This window comes from Varroa destructor, unplaced genomic scaffold (assembly GCF_002443255.2).
Source record: "Varroa destructor unplaced genomic scaffold, Vdes_3.0 BEIS01000002.1, whole genome shotgun sequence".
Lineage (NCBI taxonomy): Eukaryota > Metazoa > Arthropoda > Arachnida > Mesostigmata > Varroidae > Varroa > Varroa destructor.
Genome location: NW_019211455.1, coordinates 41,327,004 through 41,345,334, shown reverse-complemented (window position 1 = coordinate 41,345,334; position 18,331 = coordinate 41,327,004). Strand labels below are relative to the sequence as shown.

Below are 18,331 nucleotides of genomic sequence, written 5' to 3'. Positions count from 1 at the left end.
CCGCCGTATCCATTCCTAATGTCAACCCCTTGTACAGGGTCAAAAAAATGTCTCAGTATTACTATTGCAAAGGTGAATTCGTGTGTTCACGGATTTTTGTGTGTTTTTGCTGCTGTTATTTCTGTGACTCAAGTGAATCCGCGCACCTGTATACCGCCACACTGGGCAGTCTGTATTGTAAAACAATGCCGTATATACAGGTATGCCGGATAGGGCCAGTTTATTACTTGAATTTGCGCTCAACAGAGTCGATGCATCGACGACGCGCGCAGTTAACGGAGTTCATCGCTTTCTGGAGACAATGGGGTAGCCCCTATGACCTGCCAATTAAGTAGAAGTCAGTGCTGAGTCCATCGCTGATGTTACTGCTACTGCAAGCTATCGCATTTATTTGTTATATTTGCTTCACTAATGAATCGTTTCACTCGACTTGGAATTGTTTGCTGGGACTAAATACAATGCCACGGTAAAACTGGCTGTCTGGCCGTTTAACGTTAGATCGGACGTAACAGTTGGCTAACTTTAACTCTAGCTGCGTGGCAGGGTAAACTATTTTGACGTATTCTGAATAATACCGAGTATCGGTGAAAATTAGTAAATTTGCAGTGCAAAAAAGCTATTCGAGATGGTCTAAACGTTGCCCTTAAGTAATTAAATCAGACAAGCCGCATATGCTCACTTCAGTAACTGAGTAACCTCTTAATCCGTAAAACACTTTTCGGGGACAGACGCGACCAGTAGAACGAGAGGCCAGCTTAAACAGGAATGGTGCTATACCTTAAAAGATTAAGGATCCTTTCATGCCAAATGCGATCATATGTACATTCTAAAAAAGGTCTAACCGCCTGCGGCGCAGCTCAGTCTGCAATGTATCTCCTTTCGAAAGTACACCTGTACACTCGTGTCGTAATTGTAATCGGTAACGGAACAGCTAAAATAACATAAATTCGGGAAAAAAGTCCCGCTTGCGCAGGCTAATTCACACGTATTTCAAAAACCAATACGGTCTATGATGTTTGCATTTGAATTAGGTACGGAGTTGGTGATCCCGGCTACCCAACCATCTCAGGATTAACCCGCCTCTTCTGTTTCTAACAGCTGACACGCTCGACCCGCACGTGACGGTGCTATACGAAAGTGACGATTAATTAATCGCTTATATGACGAAAATTATTACATAGATTAAATAAACTCGACCTTTAATGTCCGTCTTAAGAACATTTCTATATACGGATTACGGCATTTACGGATGGTCACTCACCATTAATGAAGGACTCGACTCCTCTGACATCACAGCAAATTGAAAGCATTTAATGTACAAATAAGCTTAGATAATGTTAAAAATCAATCGGTATCACGCAGCTACTGCTACTGGCACGCCTCTTCATTTGGTAAAGCACATCGCTCTTTTTATAGTTTCGTAAGAGAAAGAACGTCACGTCACCGCTTACTCATTGGCATGTTAATAGTGTAGAATGGAGCAAGCAAAGAAAATTGCTGAAAGGAAGGAACAGTTGTTGTGCACATTGCTTCGACAGGTGGTTTGTGCTGCGTGTTTCAACAGCTGCTGCACACATAGCAGGTGGTTACTGTATGATCGTCAGCCGCCAATGACACTGACTGTCGTGTCAATAAGACAAAGCACAAAAGGCTCTTAGTATCATCGGCTTGTCTCTGTAGGCATTGCCTCCGGCAAACAGCATAATCCACATAGAACGACTACCGAACATAATAACAACGACACGCTCCCGTCGAATCAATAAATGACCGTATTTACATTCGAGGAGATGATAAAGTGATCTGTGCTTGGTCGTGTTTGGGCTCTGAAGGCGGGCGGTGTAAAGTGGGAGCCGTGCATGGCTGTAATTCTGCAGCATAACAAGGGTGATACGGTAAAGAAAATACTATTTACAGAAAATGCAAACTCAGCTATTAGTACGGTGGTAAGAATGAGATATAGCAACTTAACGTGCGTACGTAGTCTGCGGGAACTGCGGACTGGGATTTGCCTTTTGCAGGAACAGCTGACAGAAGTGAGGTGACTAGCAGCGCCGCTAGTGCTGTGGCTTGTGTACTATCAGAAACAAAAAGAAAGAAACTTTCCATTATTTAGAACCCTGTAAGGCTTGAAACCAAAGAACTCGATGGAATTTGTATGTTTATATTGTGTAGCCATAAAACTTGAAATATACGTGTTACGTTTATATATTCATTGCTAAATTCGTAGGAAAACTATAGTTAATAGGTCAGAAAAGAAAACGTTTGGTGCTACTAATAAACGTGTATATGTCTGATCGAAAACAGAGTATGCGCACGTCTCGGTCGAGCGTTGTTGATTACGTTTGAATCCACAAAAAAGGATCCCAGAAAAGCCATACAATGCACTAGCTGAATCACCATTCCGCGCACGTTAACTAGCATCTGCATATATAGGGTTAGCAGAAAATGGATAGTTCTACTAAATATACAATAGTCCAACTAACGTTCCTGGACAAAACAATTGGCTAGACATTTCTATCGCGCGGACAATAAAACATTGCGGTCATCATATGAGGGTTTGAACAAGCAACGTGCTAAATGGCCTTTCAGAGTATAGCGGTTACAACCAAATCCTAATTTTGGTCAGGTAAGTAGCGTTGCCTCGCTGTTGCTAAGCTTGGCTACAATATTTATGGGGTCTATTTTCGATTTAGGGAGCCTAACATTTGCAAGCTCCTGATTTATTTGAAAGTTTCGTTGGTGTAAGTCATCCTTTTACCTGCATCGCCAGAGCAAAACATACATCCTTCATATGGGCCGAAAGTAGAACTCAACCGAAAGTAGAAAAGATGGTATAGAATATGATGTCGTAACACTGAATCCATTGTGATCTTTGAAAAAAAATATGCAGCATTCCTTTATTGACGTGTATGCGCATTAACGCGCGGCTAGCTATAGGTGGTAGGTAGCTGAAAGTAAACCCTACATGGGATTACTCTGAACTTACTGAGGATTTCATTAATAAAGTGTCCGGGTGGCCGAACGCTTAACTGGAAACTTGGCGGAGCCGTTTCGGCACGCTTCGCGAAGTTGATTTCGCAGCACGCAGCTCCTTGCACCAGCTTTGTCATAAGAGCGTCTTTATGCAGGGTCACCATTGGTAAAGCGATGTCATCGCAATGCTCAAGGTGCACTATTAGGCCTATATAGATCCAATAACTGCACGACCTTCTCCACATGCAGGGTTCTATTTTCGTGTAATTCGTGCTACCTTATTCATAACGCAATAGCAAGTATTGTGGCCTTTTTTTTAAGAAAAAAAAAAAAACGGTCAAACTTACTGACCGTCTCGGTGAGAAAAGTTGCCTTTTTCAGAGCCTAGTTTAAAAGTAGCATTTATAATTCAAGCACCATCGACAGCCAGTTTCGAGGCACAACTTACAGCAGACAGCTTCTGGTTAAGCTAAGCTCAAAGTCGCTATGGACGCGAAAACTAGTGAAAACCGAATCACGATCCGCCGAAAAGAGCCATCAAGGATATTTGATACAGCCTTTTGTGGACGGAAGGCCATGGTGCGCCCAGCCCGCATTACTTGCTCTATAAGGAACTGCGTTAAGTAAGCTCCGCAACTCTCTTAGATGAACGGTGCCAGCATTTGATTTGTGCATTCGTTTTTACGCACATCTGGTTTATGAGTGATTTAGAGAGCTTCTCAAGCATTGCAGCATTCAGTAAAGTTTGAATATCTTTTTCTAGTTCGAGGTAGACTCCACATTTAGCTGTGACTACCGACGCAGTGCTCGCCAAGCGATCAAATACTTTCCAGGTCGACGAACGTAGACTACGAATCATTGCAAAGGATCTGTTTACTCCTTGATTGGTAGCTAGATTAAGCGTGATTTTGCCATAATCCAAAGCATTGCTTCACGATTAAGTAACAAGGCCAGCCAAAACCAGTTCTCGAAGGACACCGCCCACCACAGAACGATGCCCCCATTTATTTCGTCTTCAAGACTTGTCTTGTAACTCTGTATGCATTGTGGTGGCCGCTCAACTGTAGGCGACCCCGGAGAGGTGCGTCCTTTATGTAACCATACACCCCCTGATCTCTAGCTACGAAGGCTACTATTGTCGTTTGAATTAGCCCAATCAGGTGAAAAAAAGCGGATTATAATGATACAAAACGTATGCTTTACTGGGCTCCCTCTTTGTGTTATATCTTGGTATTTAAAGTGAGTAAATTTTAATATTTGTGTATAATTGTAATTAACTATATCGTCTGCTCTGAGAGTTTCTCTACGTTGGGGATCAGTCAACAATTGAACGGGACTGATCATGCCACTGGCTAACTGACGATAGAAGTCGCTGATGGCTATATAAAGCACAGCGAACAAGTCGGCTAGTTCGTTCCAGCAGCGACCGCTACGAGCACCGGCACACAAACGCGACAAAGTTATAAGTTCTATGGCCAGTTGTGTGACAATAAACATATTATATATGTTAACACATATATATGTTATAACATTATATATATATATATATATATATTCGCTGGCAGGCATGTTGTAACTATTCTACATGACGTTTCCCGATATTTTTTACCGTGTGAGCCGGGTGAAATTTTCCGAATGGCACACTTATTCAGCGATGGTCGTATGCTCATAGCTACTGCGGCAGCGGCCTTTCGGAAGAAGGATACCGATTGTTCGTATTTCTGCCGCTAAAAAGATCGGTCACTTCGCCACCTGTCCTTTATACGATAGTAGGCATAGCTGTAACCTTCCACTTAGTTGAGCCTGTTTTGCTTGACAGGTGACTAGTTATTGATTAGGTTTCGATCTGTATGTAGCTTCTATATGATATGCTGCACAAGAAGTAGATAAGATAAACAAGTAAAGGAATAACTAAAAATACTAGGCATCTATTACTTGTTTAATAACAAATAACCTACAATCATCACATGACAATTTACAAATATCCAAACTCTGGACTCGGTGCTTACACTTGAGATCACTCGTGAAAGTATTTAGATATTTACTGTTATAATGGTAAGGGTAGAACTTTTCACTTGTTTTCATATATAGATTTTGAGATATTATCTCAGGTTGTGTCTTTTGTACACAGAAAGTGGGCCGTTAACTTCGCCTTATTTAGCCTATTACACTGCAGAGCCCAAATTGAATTAATTATTACCGTTGAGCTGGGGGACAATGCGTAGTCGTGTTCTTGTAAACGTACCTCATAACCTCCGCCGGCTGTGAAGTCTTTTTAGACTTGATCACCAAGGAAGCCGTGAGGTACGTGACAAATTCGACCTGGTAGCCGCCAGCATCCAAACGCGTCTTTCTATAGGGAACTGTGAGGCGTCCCATTGTTGTTTGTAGTCTCTTTACTGGGAATAGATAATACCGTTTCGTTTCGAATCAGAAATTTTGGAGATGTCCCTTTCTTTACTATGCTGCCAACTTGATTTCGAGCTTTTCCAGCTTAAGCTTATTGGAAGTTGTTTTTTGATTAGGTGAACTTTGGAAGATTGCCATAATTTTAGGCAAGCCATCATTAGGATGATTGTCTTCTTTATTTACGTGTTAATCTTTTGCACTATTAGAACGTTCGCACTTCACTTGAATACATATTTAATACTGAAAATTAGTGTGATGGTTTTCCTGTTCATTTAAACACAACAAGCTAGTAGTTAACAATCTTAACCTAACCTATCAACGTCACAAGACTTTGGTTGAACGTAGTGTCGCTGGAAGGGTTTATAAACGGTACATTTCTAATGGCGATCAGTCCTCTCGGAAATGCGGATATGAATCAAACGTCGTTCTCGAACATTTCTCCCTGACGACTTGTAACCAAGAACAACATTCGGAGAGATCGAATAAGCCGATGCGTCATAAAGACAAAACAAAAGCTAGTCAGACATAACTGGTTCCAAAAAAATGAAAGCTCTTCCGATTTTATTATCGTTTCTGATCAAGTGTTATCAACGCGAACGCCTTCCCGGAATTTTCCAACAGTAATACTTTCTGGAAGAACTTATCTGATCGTTATGGAGGAGCGTTGTCTATTGTTACACCTTCCGGTTGGGTTCAACCAAAAAACTGATAACAAGAAGTTTTACTAGTGAAGATATCTTTAGTCGAGTATAAATATTCTTGGTAATTCGCGAATAACAGAATTATTAACCACAATTCCATAAACAAGATTAGCTACGTATCTGTGATCTGGTAACGCGTTAATGTTGCATGATGCTAAGTGTGTGACTATATTTGGCGCGCCGTATAGGCTCCCCATACAGAAACATTATTCGTAACAGCAAGAAGCGGTAGCACTGAGTAATAATTTGTTCCTTTTCCGCCACGACTACAGGATGACACAAAGGTCATTTGTCAACCATTGTCGTTCTAAAGGATCAACTTAGATAATAACATTAGGTAGCAAAAGAGTACAATGTAATGAAAATGGGAGGTCAAAGACAAGGTGGACTATAGATTGCTGAAGGATTTAGTGATTTTTTCCTCACTTCTACCTCACTAGGTATCAGTCAGACACACGCGTACTGTACATGTATAGCATCCCCTTTATTTGTATATCTTGTTCTATCTTTTTAAACAGAATCGTTGGTACTATTACAGTGTACTACAATAGAATACACGTAGCAATAGCTCCTTTGGTGCTTTTCAGAAGAGCTTATATCGATCTATTTACTGTAGCAGTTAGCGGAGAAGCCAATTTCTTCTAGAACAAGTGATCCTCAATGCACAGTTCGTGCACAGTTGTGATCACAGTGTACAGACTCTGTGTGCACCAACGATAATAATAGTAGTAAACTACCAATTTTTCTTTTTTTTTTTTTTTTGTGTACTATAGAATACTTGTGGACTGCTTGTTTTTATATTGTTGTAGCTCTCTGGATACTGAATATGACAAATTTGCTTGTCCATAGATTGAGTGCTCTGAAAATTTATTGATGAAACCGTGTGATAATGACGCTTATAGTGCGTTATGTCTAGCACTGAATGAAGCTTTTTGCTCTGAATTTACAATTACAATGCCGGCTTAATACTGAATAATAAATCGTATTAGAAGAACCTTCTATATGTGACCCAACGGACAACTAAGACAAACTGTCATAAATAATATTAGCGGGATTATAACTGTGCAATCCATTGATAGACACATCTTGTAATCCGATTTTTTCTATTGCAATTCCTTCCCTAGCATTAGTGTCGCCACAGCATGTCGGCTTAATGGCTACACTCAACGAATGATCCGTAGAAGACCTCAATCAATTAGTGTTGTCTATTTCGAACTGCTGTTGTTGAAACAGGGAATGTAAAACCAACGACGAATCAACTTTACACAGATGATATGAGAACCTCTTCCTGTGCGCGCCATGTCCCCATGCATCCAGCTATTGGCGATGCACGAGCTAGGTCCTTTGGTATAACGTTCAACGACGAACAAATTCGTATTAGTGGCTCTTGAAGTGGTATAAGATCAAGGCCGATCGCAGACACGTGACTCGTCTACTGCGTGTTGAAGCCAATCCTCTGAAGAAATAGAATTCTACACGCTTTCTTCATGGCTCGCAAAGGAGCAAAATGCGGAAACGTTATTTATCCAGGGTCTGATTATCTACCGCAATTTGCCATTATATTGACTGATTAAACAGGACGACAGACATGCGAAAGCATATACAGAGGCGCTAACTTAGCGAGCTGTTAATCGGTGCATGCTAATGTAATGTCAAATAATGCGTTATATAGAACGGACTGGTTCTATATATAAGGGAAAACAAGCAAAACAAACCCATATAGCGCCTGTTACGAGCATAGAGCCTTAACCGATGTATCGTTGCCGCGTCCTGGAAACAGCGCCCCTCGAAGTTATAGCGGAAAACATCTGTGCTAGACCGCCAAATGGACACTGAGTTTTTGCAGCTATACATCTTGAAGTGGCGTTTTATCGGTTCAAAGGTGATTGTCTGCGGTGATCATATAATAGGAAATTTATTTTTCACTACAAGTGACGGTTCGATAGGCTTACTAAGTTGCCAGCTATAGTTAGCTTGAAGACAAAGAGAAGCGCACGTCGCTAGGTTAATCCTCCTTTAAGAGAAGCGGCATGCATTTTGTTCAATTTTGTTACCGTGTCAAGTTGATGGAGGCGAGCAAGTATGGTACTTCGAAATACTCCAAATTTTAGCTAACGAGCTAACGCTCGTGCTCTTTGAATTGAATCGCCTTCAGCTACAGTTCTTAAGACTTGGATATTCACTTCACTGGAAAGACTCATTTTTTTACGAGATGGACTTTACGCGAATTTGAGAGAGTACGTTTTGTGCAGGGTTGGATCTTACTACTTTACCTCACTGCAGGACGCAATAGGAAATGCTGTCCCACAAATAAATATCATTATTCCTGAATAATAATGGGCCTACTGGTTGGCACAGCTATAAAATCTTTATCAAATCGTAGATTTTTTTCCCTAGTGGTTTACCCTAATTAACATATCGAATGACTCCGTGTTTGTCTATGTTATTGACAATCATAATACTTACGATCATGATAATGACAGTACGAGGACGAGGCGGCAACCCAGAAACCACAGGCCAAGTCACCGATAGTGGGAGGCCATCTGATGGACAAATCATCGTACGAGGCAAGCCACTTCCAGGAGGACCGCTAGCTAATATGGCTAATGAAGACGGAAATGAAGGCTCGGTCGCACCGGATTCGTGTCTACGGAGAAAAACATAAAGTATAAGGGACATCATGCCAATGCTGTACGGAGGTAAGCAGGTTTGTGCCCTGCACAAACTTGCCGGGTTCGGACAGTAAAAACTTTTAAAGCGGCAGGCGCCGCAGACATGATGCAACGATGGCCGGGAATACGGTATGCACAAAAACTGTTAAAAGACTGTCATGACGGCACGCACCCATTATTGGGGTGGGCCACTGGGAGGCGTTACAGCGAGGACGTTAGATCGTTCGAACGTCACATTGAATCTATTCGCTGATGGCGGGGACTTTTCACCCTAATTGTTTCAAAAATTAGGAACTGTTTATTGTTGATTGTTACGACGTACGGGGTAGGGCAGATACATACTATATGTGTACCCTGTTAAGAAACCTTTGCCCTGTACTGATTAATATACATGTATATATATATAACATTAAAAGTTGTTTTTAATAAAATAATGAAACTTTCAGACGCTACAAGCCAACTTACATTTGCTCTCAAACAGATGGTAAATACCGCTAATCGTTCAGGATTATATAGAGCCAGGTATTTCGATACGGAACACTAGACACCACAGACGGAATTCCGCTACGTCCCGTCGTTCCTCCTATGACTGAGCAAACGGCAGATATACTTGACAATGAAGTCTAAAGCCTTCATCGAGTCGTTCAGCTAGTATTACTCCTTCGTTCTGTTCGAACGATGGTGTTCTACTATACAGGCAAGCCAGTCGGAGCATTCATTTTGATCTTATTATGGACAGCATCTCCGACAAGCGGCCAGACACGGCGGCTCTAGCAGCGATTTATTCAAGCTTGTCCGGCTAAGCTCTCTCTAGCTGAAGACACGACCATAAAATATCGTATCGTAAAAGATGTTTTTTGCATCATTACGCGTCTTTCATGCGCGTATTTTGGCAGTAACTCACTGCAATGTTTTCTCGTACAGCCCGTATGACAGTAATTTTCAATCAAATAAGTACAAAAACAATAGAGTTTTCATTGTGCGTTTGTTATTGCAGACGGGCTTCAAGCGATGTGGTGTTAACGTCAAGCGATGAAGGTCGGCGTTGAATCTCCACGGAAAGGTACTAGAATTTCATTTTCAGTCACGGTGTCGTCGGTTGGATGCTGAGGACCCTGATCGATTGAAAGACATATGGTAGATTCAATGTGATTGTCGATAATGCCGCTAGTAACCCCCTATAAATCAACACTTCTGTTCATCGACAGGTTGGAAGCGCCTTAGAAACGTATTTCCTCGCTACCCTTCAAATCGTTGTCTCTCGTTGTCTCCCAATTCGAAGGCCACGATCTTAACTTACAATTGAATCCCATAGGCCTTATACTAGACGGATACATACGAGGGCGTCTGCCTTTTGAAAATCTCACAAAGTATGGCTTAATCGCTCTCTCTCCAAAAAATTGTCATAGCGTGTTGCGTCGATACAGCTGAATAGATGGGCGGACGTCGGTCACCTTGCATCATGTCCAAGGTGGAATCTACATCCAGTGAAAAATAAGCGTGGCACCCGTTAGGCTGAATGATTCAGCTATCTCTATGGATGTGGTTCTCAACAGTTTCCGAAAAAATTCTATATGAAGCTACTCATTTTGCCTGCTTTATAATAAGCAATGTCAGGCGAAGAGAGCGTTCGAACGAACCTTTCGGTCCTTACATTTGTTCATTTGTAGTGTTTCTTGTATTTATACTATTTAAAAAAGTGTAATACTCAATACTTGTTATACTGTTCTTATTTTTGTTAGCGATGCCCTGATTATATATTTTAAAGCGAACAAGTGCGGCGTATTTTACCACTTCTGAGAGACTCCGATTGTTTTCGGCTTTTGCAAAAGCCGTGAAGTTCGAATCTCGTTAGTCTTATTATTTGCAATTTTTTAAATACTTAATTTAATAACCGTTGTCGACAATAATTAATCCGTGGCGGTCTGTCATACTGCACTGTAAGGCCGATGAGCAAGATTAAGGGCAAATGTTCGTTGGGCTCTTCACTTTTGCGGTGGACAGGGCAGAATGAAAATTTCTAATTCACAACCGGCTATTCCCCTTAAATAAGGTTGCCATTTGATATGTTATAAATAGATATTTGTAATCGTACGGTGAGAACGTGTTGGCTCAGGTGATCCAGGCTCGAGACGAAACGTAGACACACGTATGTGCGTCAGGCGTCCGCGGCTATGCTTAGCGCGGTACCTGACAAGAAACTCGAGGAAATATTTATTTAAAAAAAAAATACGATAAAAAGAGATCTCAAATGTGAATATTTGAAATAATATTTGTGTTGGGTTGGAGATTTTATGCTCATAAACAACATGTTTTGTCTATCCCGTATCGCTTCGTGTTGTGTGATAGCTATAAATTTGTGATAGAATTCGGATCTCGATCAAACTGACTAGGCGGCCTGTACAAGCGGCAGAACTCCTAAATGGATATTTCGAGATTCGTGATCAACATTGCGCCTAAGTATTGCTCCAAACTCTCTTAACACTGACCGAATCCTGCCCAGGTCAGGTTTACAGTCGAAGGCAAAACGATTTAATGCACTACATGCTGAGAAGCCCGTCGTTTTGTGTCACCTTCGAAATTAACCATGCGTATTGGCGTTACGATGGTTGGAAATCTCGACTGCATACTTATTGACTATACTCGACGAAATAAAAGCTTACTTAAACAAACCCCTTGAGTGGCATGTAATATTAAGCAACAATTTGAGGGTCATTTCATCATGATTGAAAGAGTTGGGCATAATCTCATTCTTGTCTCCCCCCAGTATATCAAATGCAGGATGCTTTGGGCCAGGGAATTTTACTTCCAACTGCAGCAGAACACCCTAAATTCGAAGGTGCTTTCGTAACCGGTACTAGGAAGATATTTGTTTTTAATAAGCCATGATGTTATTTCCCGATGCTTGTTGCTGTCCCTGTTCAGGTTCAACGAGGGGGTCCGACCTTCGGCACACCGACCAGAATATGATAGTGAATTGTGGACATTTAGGACACGTCGACACATCTTAGGGGTACGTTGTGGTCTAGGTTCGAATCTGAACTTAGGTAGACAGACTTCGCTTCGTGCCGGGAGCCTGGCGATCCTGAACGTAAAATTTGAAACATAGAGAACATGTTGGCACAGATATGAGTGAACCTCTTAGTCTGCTAACATCATGTAAACGAATAATAATAAATAAATTCGTCTGTTTATCTTACCCTGCTCCCATTAGGCGCTTTAGATCTTTCAAAACCGGGATGTGATTCTCCCGCACAAATTGTTGACTCGGACAATTTCCTAGTCGTTTAACATATATCTCTCAAATAGATAATCATCACTGTCCTTCTGAAACTAACGTAAGTACCTGTTTTCTTTCAAGTACATTCATTTAAATTTCTGTAAGGAGGTGCCGTTATATAAATATAAAGGAAATCAATTGCTGAATTTCATTATATAATGGGCTTATTTTTGCCGTTGCCGTTTTAAGATAGTAAAACTTTTCGCATCTGCCAAGTTCACTCCAAGTACTTTAATAATCCTAAATGTTTTGGAGCTTTACGTCTAGGCATACGTGATAGGCATCCCATTAAACGGCACTGTAATAACCCAAATCTGATCAGCCCATCTACCAAGATTTGCGCTTTTTGCCAACTCGCGTTTTTTAGTTCTGCCTGCCCCCGTGGAAATCGTGAGAGCTCACAGTATCGCTATACACTATTTGGGCGGTAAATAAATGTATTTGAAACATATTTTAAATCTCGGTGACTATAAATAACTATTCTGAATTAGGTCTCGTGAAACCCTATCGCGACAAGCGGAAGCAACTGGTACGGACGAATTCACTAACTCAGACAACAGACAGTTCCTCTAGGACGTCGGATATGGTAGGGATATAGTTATAGAATTCAATAAAATCGATTGACGACATTTACCGTTGCTCTATTTCCTCATAGCACTAATAGGTCCGGCCTATTATCGTGTTATCTATTAGATCGAGCCTCACCTTTTTACTCGTTTAGGCTAATCCGAAGGATGACTAATATAACCCAATACAATCGTTTGTTTTTCCATACAAGAAACAGATGATACCGACTGGGTTGATATATCAGGTGAGTTGCTGGCGAAAAACGATGTTCCTTAGCGCCGATTGTTGTGAGTGGTGTGGGTTCGAATTCGGGCATAGGCCTTTTGGTTTCGTGGTGGAAGCCGGCCGCCTTAAATACGAGAGATAAACCTGGGCGCGTTTATTCTGGCTCTATTCAATCACTCGGTTTAGTATTTCCTGGTGAAACTTATTAGTTGCGGGGAATGTCTGTTTTATTGGATTGATATCTGCATATGTATGTATTGGCTTGTCGAAAAATTGCGAACCGTTTTTAAGCCAAAACTGGAGCAGATATTGTTCTTTAGAAAAATATGACCAAACTAAATATGCGCCATCAATGACCTTCTGTCATTTCTCCGGTGCCATCATGATCTTATTACTGTAGGACTTCTGTGATTTCAGAACGAGGAATTGTGGCAAATATCTTCCGCAGCCCTCTATTGAAACTAAATTAAGATTATTAAAAGTGTTCTGCAAAAACTGAAACAGATGATACTTTGGAAGAACAGGATCCGAGCTATATGGCGTATGCATTGACATTTCTCATTCAGGTCGTGTTAATTTTTCCGGGTAGCTAAAAATATATATCGCCTGGCAATACCATAGTGAAAGACGACGTTTTTTCTATTTATTTAGTTCCGCACAATTTTTTTCAGTGGCTCGTTGTAATCCTAAGAGTCGTTGACAGGCCGAATCAATCCTTTTCCTAGGCGGTGGCGGCGGCAGCAACCCGTATTGTACGATTCCTTTCCATTTCCACCGAATACGTAGCACCAGTACATTTCTCGACGTCAGTCTCGGCCTTGCCGTAGATTATTTGCGTACGTGGCCCATTGCTTTAAAATTGGCCCGATTTAGCTGCTTTTTCCGTAGGATCTCACAGATAAAAGTACGATCAAGTAAACTTTTTTGGGTCAATTTGGGTGTGGCCCCCAAACGTGGAACTTTTTTCTTACTTATTCAAACAGTTTCGAACTGTTTCTAGGTGAGTGTTGTTTTCTTGGTAATTCCATGACCACTCACGTGTTGGTCTCAAATTTGGCAATAATGTCGTCAACGTTCTCCGTAATTGGGCGACCCCTATGAGGAATAGCTTTCACGTTGATATTTACAAAATAGACGCCACAGAGCCTTTTTTAAATCATTTCCTTTAATAACGCTTCTTGACCATAAGCATCACAAATTTTTTCATGGGTCTGAGCAGCATTTGTGCCTTCATCGTAACAAAATAGAAAACGACGCGATTTTTTACAAGAAAAAATTATTTACCTTCTATTCTAAGTCTAGAAAGGCATTTTGACAATTTTAGCACGTCTAGTTTTTAACTAAGGCCAACAGCGACTCGACACGACGCATAATACTTAGAAGGTATGAATTTCAAGTTACCTGACTAGAAAAGAATCACTACCTTTTTACGTAGAGATATTTTATACGCATATATAATGTAGTTTGATAAATTAGTTTACTTAAATAAAAATTGTTTAAAAAATAAGTAAAACAACCCAGCAGACAAACTGTAATAACGTTATTTATGTGTGTACCTGTATCTGAAGTTAGCCTTGTCGTTAGAAACGCCTCCTCACACGTTAGAAGCGTCCAATAAAATGCGCAATTTTTTGTTTGCTACATAGCGGATTGTTTTTTGTATTATCACCAAAGGGATATCCGTCTACAGCAGCGTTTTTACACGTTAGACGTATGTTTCGGTCGAAGTAAATTATAAAGTATTTCACATCGTAGCTTTTCTTTTTTTTTTTTTTTGTTTACAAAACACGATGTCCCAATTGTGAATCGCGAGGCAGATAAATAATGCAAAATTTCGCTCATGTTATTCATCTTACAATGGGTTTACATTTACGGCAAATGGTTATCAGGGCTAGTAATAGGGTTTTGTTACGGGACGGTCATAATGCACTCTCCTGTCAACCGCTTGGCGGCACTCGGAGTGGACACATTGGTTCGTTTCGTCATGGAAAGAGCCATGAAGCAGTGAAGTGCAGGACACGAAATTCGAAACAATCATAGGTTACTGAAGCCTATGAGTAGTTGGCCCACTTTGGCAATGGCCTCGCTTGCACTCAATTCGACATGGTAGAAACCACCTAAAAATTAGTTCAAAATTAATAATATGGAATATCTGTGTTCAAACACGATTCAACCTGTCTATTAGGACACCTAACTGATCAGGTGGAGTATGACAATAGCAAGAAAGGATGTCTTGAAAGATGGTTTTCCACAAATACCCGTGGAAGCCGCGTATACTGGCCACGACATAATTTCTTGTGTCCTACGTCAGTGTTAACTGATTCGTCGCTTTCTAACGTGTATTCTAACGTGTAACATGTACGCCCTAACGGGTATACAAATCCACGGGACTCCGACGGCTCGCGTGCCTACATACATTAAATATCTGCCGGTCATCTGAAAATCAGGACCATACAATGAACGAGCACTGCGCTAACTAAACCAGAAATTTTTCGCCCGCTTACCATACACATGCGCCGAAAAAATCTCCTGCGAACACCGGAAAGATTATTCTTATATATAACTATACTATAGTTTATAACCTGTGGTAGATCGTCACAAGCTACGGGCACCAATAGCCTGAGTCATCTTTGTATTCTGTGATTATCGTCGATTACGTCGCCGTGTTACAAAACTTTTGACGACGTGTCGTCGTGGCGTCGCTGTTGGCAGAGGCGACGGTTACTGACCGACATTAGGGCTTCGTTATGTCTCGAATACATACGGATAGATAAAAGCGCACGAATTCCTTTTTCCTTCAGTTACAGATCAGCCAATCAGCTTCTCCCATTACCCATCAGCATAATTTTTTGCCGTTATAGTCTGATTATTATGTATAAACTACCGCCTCGATAACTATTATTGCTACTCGATTAGGTAGAAACGCGTGTCTGGCAAGACGAAGATGTTTGTTCTGAATCCTTCGTCTAATTGTTTTGGTCTTTTTCATTTCGCTTCGAAATACTCTTCGTTGTTCTCGTGCTCTTTGTGCAGTCCGGATGAAGAAGGCGGCTTTCGGCACGTGGAAGGTATTTACTCCCGACTATTTTTCTCCCCGAATCTCGTCTTTGGGCGACAGCAGCAGGAGCAGGAGTCGCAACGTCAGCTACGGTGATGATAGCGTGTGGGTTAACAATCATGCATGGCAATCATGTTTTGAAGAGGGATAGGCGCGGAAGCCTTTGTTCCTTTTTTATGCTCGCACTGTCGAGGAAATGTTCTGTGCTCGTTTTTACGCGAAACTTCCATCTTTTACGCTACGCGCGGATAGACCAGTGAAAAGACAAGTCACCCAACAATCTCTGCGGTAACGTACAACAACAGAAAGTTCTGCAGTTGTACCAACGTAGACAATGGGCAGGCACCCCAAGCTCATGATTACGACGAATCGACAGCTGCAACAGGCAGAATTTTCAGCTCTCGCCCTGACGCTTAAGCTTGCGCAAACGGCTGTACATGTATGTATATTTACCGAAGATGTTTGTTCGCCCTTAAGTTAAAGTTTCCTCGATTTATTTTCCAGCGGCGAAGATACCTGAAATTACTGCTTACGCTCGAGCTACTCTAATTATAACGATTTCGTTGATATAGCATTACTACCATTGGAGATTCGTCCATCGACCGCGGGCCTGGATGATCTCGTGAGAATGGCGTGTGCAGCTATTCGCTCGACGACGGAAACAATACGTGTAACGAGGCATTTGTAGGAAAAAGAGCTGGCTCGCTCCGTCTGGGCAGGAACCTCAGCCGCTGTGCAGGCGCCCTGATCACGAGGTACTGCTTCAGACGAAGCAGATCGTCCAAACATTGGTTCACCTCTTACTGTTACGGGTGACGGGAGATTTGACTGTGGTAACGGCTGGCATATCAAGCCAAAAACTATGATAGTTTGAACAAGAATATTTGCTTTCCCGATCGTAAGAGTAACATATGATAGGCCCAGGTACTCAAACTTTCATAAGCATAGGTGGTTGTAATAAATAGATGTATTTAAAATCATGTCGTTCATCAGATGCAAACATCAGCTATCTAATATTCGCAAGCGAATATCAAAGACAAACAAAAAAATCGCTACAAAATAAAGAAAAACAAACAATACGAGAAACTGCAATTTTGATGACGTTTACGTTCGCGCAAGACAAAATGACTAAAAAAAAAAACTGTCACATATTTTAGGCCACCATTATTATTATTGAACTATACTTTTATAACAACGCCATAGTTATTAGCGATAACTGAAAATATTTACACTTATTGTTTCACATACTTACCCAAGTTACATCTCAATTATATGCTCTAGTCTTTTATATGTCATGGATTGGTAAAGGAATATGATTTTGTGTGATTTCTATGGACATGAGCTCTTCCGTGCATTGAAATACGTCTGTAGCATAAAACGTAAAGTAAAGATGATTAAATCAATATGAATAATCCAAATTTGTTGAAAGATATTGAATCTAGTGTAAATAGTTTAAATTTAAAAGTACTACATGATAACTGTGTACGTAAGGGCGCTGTAACTTCTGTAAAACATCCAGTGGACACATTAGGCTATACCTTAAAAAAGGCTGCAAGATTTTGAAAAAAGCATCCACTGCATGTATTATAGAAGTTAACCGCAACAGTGGATTCACTTGCAGAGACGGAGCAGTTCATGTACCTGATGGTTTTTATGATTATGATGGCTTATAGGTAGTCCAATCTGATCTGGGTAACTGATACATGTCTCGTTGAGTGCGATTCCACAATAACTGTTACGGTCCAAATGCAAAAAAATCAATAGTTTCAACGCGGTTGAAGTATAAAAGCTTTAGTCGCTCGCTGATATATCGTCAGTCTCCAACTAGCGGTTCGATCCTTCGTTTGTGCAAGTTTGGTGATAGCGACGGCCAAATCTATGGCCAGGACTAGGCTCGTCCGAGGACCTTGCCAGTAACACATCAACTAGCGCTCAGAGTGTTTCACGAGGCGAACCTGTTAGGGGTTAGATCGCCGCAGGGAATAAATCCCCGGATCGACCGTTACTACCGATAGCGGCGTTAGGCTGTGTGGCTGTTGTCGCCAGGGTTACAAGTATAAGCGTGCCAGGGCCATTGGAGGATTGTAACTGGGAGGTCCGCAACCATTAGGGTAATCGCGATTTTGGAGGCGTTTCATTTAATTGCGGAAGGCGCAACCACACGGGGACGTTGTCGTAGCATGGCTGATAGCAATGGTCTAATGTCGTTACCGTCAATAATGCAAGCTTTTACGCTTTTTTTTTTTTTACCATAAATATACGGCCATCGATATTTGAATTTTAGCGTTGGCAAATGGTTATATTGCGGTTGAAACGCATCCTGTATGACCAGCTAGAGTAAACCTTCTGTTAAGCTATTACATACATTACGTGAAAAAAATAGTGATGCACACAGCAAATTAATGTGTAAAAACGCATAATCAAAGATATTCTGTCACTTTGCATA

General features: G+C 41.1%; 1 protein-coding gene and 1 long non-coding RNA gene across 10 annotated transcripts in view; one reads left to right on the top strand and one right to left on the bottom strand.

Annotated features, from left to right (window-relative positions):
• Nucleotides 1-5,367, bottom strand: part of LOC111245138 (run domain Beclin-1-interacting and cysteine-rich domain-containing protein-like) — a 26,045-nt gene extending 20,678 nt beyond the window's left edge. For 2 of the 3 annotated variants that reach the window (XM_086978891.1, XM_086978893.1), the window contains exons 1-2: nucleotides 5,219-5,367; nucleotides 1,978-2,074 (exon numbers count right to left, since the gene is read on the bottom strand). In XM_086978891.1, the coding sequence (XP_086835017.1) occupies nucleotides 1,978-2,074; nucleotides 5,219-5,352 (231 nt within the window). In that variant the 5' untranslated portion in view covers nucleotides 5,353-5,367. Of the gene's footprint in view, nucleotides 1-1,261; nucleotides 1,401-1,977; nucleotides 2,075-5,218 lie in introns of those variants that run through there. The other variant, XM_086978892.1, reaches the window with a different exon arrangement.
• The window catches only part of LOC147757810 (uncharacterized), a 20,803-nt gene extending 2,472 nt beyond the window's left edge, over nucleotides 1-18,331 (top strand). The window contains exons 2-5 of one of the 7 annotated variants that reach the window (XR_015320129.1): nucleotides 1,032-2,626; nucleotides 9,753-9,818; nucleotides 11,681-12,621; nucleotides 15,861-18,331. This is a non-coding gene — a long non-coding RNA (uncharacterized LOC147757810). Of the gene's footprint in view, nucleotides 1-1,031; nucleotides 2,627-7,316; nucleotides 7,966-8,566; nucleotides 9,257-9,752; nucleotides 9,819-9,963; nucleotides 13,231-15,860 lie in introns of those variants that run through there. The other 6 variants (XR_015320130.1, XR_015320131.1, XR_015320132.1 and 3 more) reach the window with 6 other exon arrangements.